The 6,817-nt window shown below is 39.3% G+C and overlaps 1 protein-coding gene across 1 annotated transcript in view; it reads left to right on the top strand.

The window, feature by feature from the left end:
- Positions 1-5,106: 5,106 nt before the first annotated feature.
- Positions 5,107-6,817, top strand: part of LOC117180646 (cytochrome P450 4C1-like) — an 8,635-nt gene continuing 6,924 nt past the window's right edge. Inside the window, exon 1 of the mRNA XM_033373135.1 lies at positions 5,107-5,187. Within this exon, the coding sequence (XP_033229026.1) occupies positions 5,107-5,187 (81 nt within the window). The remainder of the gene's footprint in view (positions 5,188-6,817) is intronic.

Here is a 6,817-nt window from a genome sequence, read left to right as displayed (position 1 = left end):
GACGAATGTACAGCAAATCACACAGGACCTTCTGGAAATATGGAAGCAGGTGCAGTGGTAGAAATGTTTCGCCGTTCAGAAGAAAAGTATGGTGCAAAGATTGGTGACTATGTTGGAGATGGAGACAGGAAGACTTACGGTAATTTGGTCAAAGCTAAACCTTATGGCGAAAATTTTACCGTAAATAAAAAAGAATGCGTGGGACACGTACAAAAAAGGATGGGCACACGTCTACGTGATTTAGTGAAAAATACTGTTGAGGACAAAGTAATTAAATCAGGGAAAAATGCTGGAAAAAAGAGAAGAAGTAAAGTGCTTGGCGGCAAAGGTAAACTAACTGCGAAACGTATCGACAATTCCAGTCGCTATTATGGATCAGCGATTAGACACAATTGCGATTCAGTCGAAAAAATGAAAACAGCCATCTGGGCAACCTACTATCACCAGCAGTCGACAGATAAAAACCCTCAACACGACAAATGTATGAAGGGCGAGAAGTCGTGGTGCCCATATCAAAAAGCTTTAGCCACAATAGGAGTTGAAAATTTCAAGCACGATTATGATCCCCTTCCAGAAGATGTTGTGACAGCTATTAAACCTATCTATGAAGACCTAAGTAAGAACGAACTTCTTGAGAGGTGCCTTGGAGGATTTACGCAAAACAACAATGAAAGCCTGAACCAACTTATCTGGAAAATAGCACCAAAAAAATTGTCAGGTAGCAAAAATATAGTTGAATTGGCCGCCTATGTAGCTGCAAGCACATTCAATGAAGGTACTGGTGCTCTGCTGACTTTTATGAATGACATGGGAATCAGTGTTGGACCAAGCGCTCACGAATATGCAAGGTTGCAGGACAGCTGTCGTATTGCCAGGACCGAAAAGAAAACTGAACAGCAGACTAAAGAAGCCAGAATTCAACGTAGACTTGAAAGAAAAGAAGCTCTGGACAACGAAACTGCTGCAGACAATATACTTTATGGCGCTGGAATCGATGATTCGGTGTAAGTAAAAAAAATAATTTTTTTCTTCACTTTTTCGGGGTTTAAAACTTTAAACGTGTTTTTCTCGAGACCACATTTTCAAAGTCCGTGTCCATCGTCATTCAAAAACTACTGCACCTATCTTTCTCAAATTTTGCATACACTTTTTACATATAAAATACCTGCCCCCAACGGTTCCGGTTTCTTTTTTTTTACACTAAGGGGTTTTACAGCTACAAAATGGCGGAATTTTTCGTGAAAAATCGCAATTTTGACTTCAAATGACCACCAAAAATTTGTAAATGAAAAAATAAATAAAAGGAGACCGTTGGGGGGAGGAAAAACTTATGTTTTAACAAAAAAAGTTTGGTTTTTTGATTTCAGATAATCCTACGCTGAGATATAGTGGCCACCGCAAATCATCTTTTTCCGAAGGGCTCCTCGAAAATGCTCCGTCACCGGCTTATTTCTCGATATTTTTCCACAAAAAAATTACAGTATATTGTTCAAATGATGCTTTATAATATGCAAAACATTTGAATATATTTACTTTAACCGTATCGCTAAAAAAAATTCGTAAAAAAGATGTTTTTTTCACCCGTTATCCCTTACCCCCCCCCCCTTAAGAGTCCTAGGTATAGGGAAAGTTGTTGATGTAGAATGCCCGCACCATTATTATGTATGTGCGTATATTCTCTCTGAGACATTCCGCGACAGCCATTAATAGTGTGCTCTATGGATTCGTTGGTATCTAAAAATAAACTAGACCAATCAACCACGTCTTGATGTAACAGGTGTTTGCGATAATTCCTGGCGCTGACAACCTTGTCCTGTATCGCAATGGCAAATCGTTTTGTCTCTGGATTTTAGCTAAATATTAGATGCCCCCATATCCACTTCATGTTTATCTAAACAACAGCGTCTATAGTCACTAGATCTATACAGTCCCGCGAGTTTTTACAATATTTTTTGTGTTCTTCTGTAAGGATGTCATTCCCGTCGCAATAGAAATATACCTTATCGGTAATGATAGCTCAAAGACATTTATAAATTGTTGGCAGACAGACTATTGTTCGAAATTAGGATGAATTTTGAGCGTTTGTGTTTTCAGGTAACATATACGTAATACCCTGGAGCATAAAGCCTGGCATGAGATCTAGGTCTTCAATCATCTTCTTAAAACAAGTTGCCATAGCAAGATACAAATTCGCCAGGTACTTGTACCAGAAGTTGTGCACAGTGCCTGGGACTAAAACTTTCGAGTTACTTGCCCTTTTCAAGACCGCTGAAACATCTACAGCTGTGATGTTTGTCAGCTGAATTTCAGGGCTATTGCTTACCATTGCTTTCTTCAGTTTGAACCACGCAGTGTCCAACCTGCACCTGTTTATTTTTCCGAAAACACCCGAATTGGTCATATTTTTCAATTAAGGAACTTTGGTGTCTTGCCGGTTATTTTGCTTTACACTCAATTCACGAAAGAAACTTTTTTCACCTGCCAGAAAATTTCAATTTTTTGCATTTGTGCACTAATTTTCTTGTACCAGTGCAGTCTGATATTAAGAACATCAAGTCTCTGTCCTTAAAAGTCTATAATCTCATCCAATATTGCTGGTCTTAATGTCTCGAAGTGCCGAGTACGAACGATTGTAGTAACATGGTTTATTAGCTTTCTGGTTCTATTTCCTTTTTTATATTGATTTAATCCACGCAATTTTACCTTACTTTGCTGAAATACATATTCAACCTGATTTTCTATAGTCGATCTCGATCCCTTGCTCGGACAAAAACTGCATTTTCAGGCCTCGTTCTGCGGCCCAACGTTCTAACGATTGCCACAGCAGCACAATATACAAGAATTTGCACCTCTAACGGTGCATTATGTTTATTATTCCTAGCAACTATGCCTTCAGCTTAAATCAAGTCTTCGTTTCCCAGATTTTCCAACGGTAGTTCAACAACAGGAAGTTACTGTTCCATTTCGATTTTGATTGCAGCTATCTCAGCAGCCGAAAGCAATCTATCTGCAGATATTGAGCGTTCTAGATCTACCAGATTCTGCTCATTTATTTTTGTGGCTAGCTCTGTGTATTTAAGTAAACAGAGTCTTTGATGTTCTCTCCTCACACTGTGTCCACATTTCTCTGGCAAAAAGTATAAGCGCATAACATCTTTGTTTATATGCTATGTCTATTTTCGAGGCTTTTTTGGTTGCTGAACCTCTGTTTCTGCCCCTGGTTGTATAAGTCCATCCTCTACTGGAGGATCTGGTGGTGTTGAATCAATTATAGGTCAAGGAAGAACATCAATTGTCCCTGCTTGGCCGTATGACGCGGCTTCCGCTAACTAGTGTTCATCACCGTCGTTTTTCCACGCCAAATCAACCTACTCTTTGATCTCCATTCCTTGAGCTAATGGGACGTGTAGATTAGTCCTGATGTCCTTCACCTTAAGGGTATGTGATACTTAGAAAATTATCGATTTTACCAGTTTTAGGTTCCGACGGCTTTTTTCTTTAATAATCAATATTTTGTCTTAAACATTTGGGAAATGATAGCGACCATGCTAACGGACGTCTCCACACACTTTTTTTTGGTTTAATTCAAGAAAGTTTTGATTTAACAAAATCTGATTAATTTGCATAGCGCTTAGCAATTAGTATCGATTTTACCAGTTTTAGGTTCCGACGGCTTTTTTTCTAGAATAATCAATATTTTGTCTTGAAAATTTGGGAAATGATAGCGACCATGCTAACGGACGTCCCCGCACACTTTATTTGTGTTTTTGTTGAAATTTTTTTTTGATATTCTAACAACGTGTGTATATTTGGAGGTTATGTATGTTACAATTCTCCTGTGCGTTACTTCCAAACTACACAATATTTTTGGCCGAAAACTTTGGACTTACAAATAAACATACTAACTAATCTCCCGGAACTAACCTTGTTTGCCGGCAATCAAAAAAGTTTATTTCATAAATACTTTCCCAGTGGCGAAAAATTTAACATTAGTTTCAAAGTTTCATGCTGTTTCGTACGTCCTTTACGCCGAAAATTTCAAAATTTATCTATCTACATTACCAGCTAGGCTGGTAAAATAGTTTATTGCACCATAATTATTCTAGATTATCCCTGAAAGAAGAGTCCGGGGACGTATGTTATGATATTTTATAGCATCTCTGAATTTAGTTTTTGAAAACTTTCATTTTTGTGGAAAAAAAGCCGTCGGAACAGTACCCGATTGACCACACGACGAAGACATGCCCTCAACGATGAGATCTTTTAGTGAGACTTTCTATATATTAGGATACTTTGCAGCAAATTTCGTTCTTAAATTGTATCCTTTTTTCCATTTTTGTTCCAAAAGATCGCACTTTCGTAATAGAGACGCACCAATTCCTCTTTCATCGTAGCATCCCACTTGATTCTTTCCCATGGTATTTCTGTCAAGGTGGTTGGCTGCAAATAGCTAATGCTAGGCAAAGCATCTTTAGGAGGTACAGTTGATGTTCTAATGCTTATCATTTGTCGCAGACGTTCTTGCTGGCTAGCTGTTTGATTAGTGAAATCTGCCTGCCCATCTCGCAGCTCACCATAGCCAACCTCCCGCATGCTGTGGCTCCAGGGGTGCCCCAACTGGCCCCGGGAAGCTACAAGCGTTTAAAAAACTTTAATATATTCTCCATGTTTAATTTATGGGTTTTGGTCTTCTTTTTAGTCCCTCTCCTCTTCTTTATCAGTCTATCTGGCATAGGAAATCCTGACTGTAGCAGTGACACCACCGACATAGCCGTCAACGTCATAAAACGAACACTCAAGCCCTATCGCGACACCAATGCCGGAACACCTTTGGTAGAAGACAAATATATATTATTATCATTATTATTTATATTATATATTACAAATATATATTAATATTATTGTTATTACACATAGGCAGAGTGATTGAAGTCTCATAGCACTGATCTTTTCTAATGTAACCTATAATACTGAACCCTTGATTTCAATTCTCTCTGATGAGGTCGGTTTCCACCATTTAGGCATTTATTGCCATATAGGGGATGTCAAAAAAATCATCTGGTCCACATAAATTATTTTCAATATGCTTCACTCTGATGTTTAAAAATGCATTACAGTCACATAGGACCTCTCTGTCTTGTTTTGAAGGACGCACAGTTGACATCGAGGATCATTGTCGACCTTTGTGTAAATCAGATGCTTCTTTAATCTACAATGGCCCTTGATCATTTCAACCGCTATTTCAATCTGTTTTTCCGTGTTTAGGGAGTTTTTTAGACTTTGCTAAACATATTTCTTTGATAAACTGGTTAGAGTGTATCATACCTATAGCCATCTTCCAATACATTGCGATACACTTATGTCCAGAAACAGAGATATAGTTCACCCAATTTTTCCGTACACTGCCAGAAGCTTTTGCAGGCAATTTCAGTCAAGTCTGGATGTAAAATGTACAGATTGAAGAGGTATTAAAGCACTTTGATTACACGAGCATATGCAAATATGGGGATTAACAAACGCGAGTTTAGATTACTCCTTTAGGCATGTCTTGAGACCTCTAATTTTTGCTTGAAATACGGCAGCAGATTTGTTCAGTATCATTGTGCACTCCGCAAGAGAGTTCTTAAGATCCGTTTATATGCTAGAAAAGTTCCTCCATTGTAAAGAATTTGCTTCTTCTCTGTTCATCATGCCCGTCTATTCTCTCATGAGCGAGTATGCCTTCAGAATTTCAACAGAGTACATGCGAACGCTTTCGTCCTGCAATGCTCGCCTTAACGATGTTATACATTTGTTCCACCAGAGAATTTAAATATTCTTGAATCAACACCTGGATCATACCGTCATGGCAGTCATTCCCTCCTTCTGTTATTCAGGTTCGGAAGACGGCTAGTGTATCTGCAAAAGTCATTCAATAATTTCGCTTGCCGTTTTTGGCATGCTCCCGGTTGGCAAAATTTCGTACCTCCCCCCTCTCTCTTTAGTATGAGTGCTGCTATCAGACCAGGTCCTGTAGGAGTCTCTAGTTGAGGGGTTGTTTCGCTTTGCAACAGAAGTTGCTGGCGATGAATCCCTTACATGACAGCACTGCTTTATTTTATTTGTTAGGGACTTTTTTGGTCCCATCATCCTCAGTGGCTTTAGCTCAGCTTACGTGACTGATTGAAGATCTATTCTCATGGTACCACCCGAGGTGCCAAGAAATGTATTGGCCCCTTGTTGATTCGTAGTTATAAAGATTTGGTTCATTGAAGACTATTCTCCATGTATTAGTCTTTTGTTATTTATAATCGGTATTCCTTTGGCTCTCATCTGAAGATAGAGAACTAAAGTGTCAGTCCCCATAGATCCGCACTTTGGGGATAAGGAAATCTACACTGCGTGGTTTCCCAGTATCGCAGGATACCGTTGTGCGTCTCCGTATAGCTCAGTCACATTCAGCCTTTGCCAGGGTATTTAACGTCTGGGGTTAGGGGACTGTTTTAAAAGTCGAGAGCCACTCAATATCCGCGGCTCAGTCGAATTCTCGCTGGTACTTCCACCTTACGAACCGCGAACTCCTACCTATTTAGGGTCTTCATCGCTGAGGCCTCGAGGTCATCGTTACATGGGGGGTACTTCTTAGGGCCCCCCATCCCCCGACGTTTAGGTCTTAACTAACTTTGAGATTGTAAAGTTCCATATTATCTTTCTCAGAGTTGTGTGATTTTTCTTAATCTCGCTTTTTTGGTCTCGATTCATAAACACGCTAGCTTAGAATGGCTTAAAATGCATGTGTAGACAAAGGCTACATTACGTTTAGGGGAAGGGGGGGGGG

Source organism: Belonocnema kinseyi, chromosome 9 (assembly GCF_010883055.1).
Source record: "Belonocnema kinseyi isolate 2016_QV_RU_SX_M_011 chromosome 9, B_treatae_v1, whole genome shotgun sequence".
Classification (NCBI taxonomy): Eukaryota; Metazoa; Arthropoda; class Insecta; order Hymenoptera; family Cynipidae; genus Belonocnema; species Belonocnema kinseyi.
The sequence above is the reverse complement of the archived record's forward strand: the minus strand, read 5'-3'. Positions and strand labels throughout refer to the sequence as shown.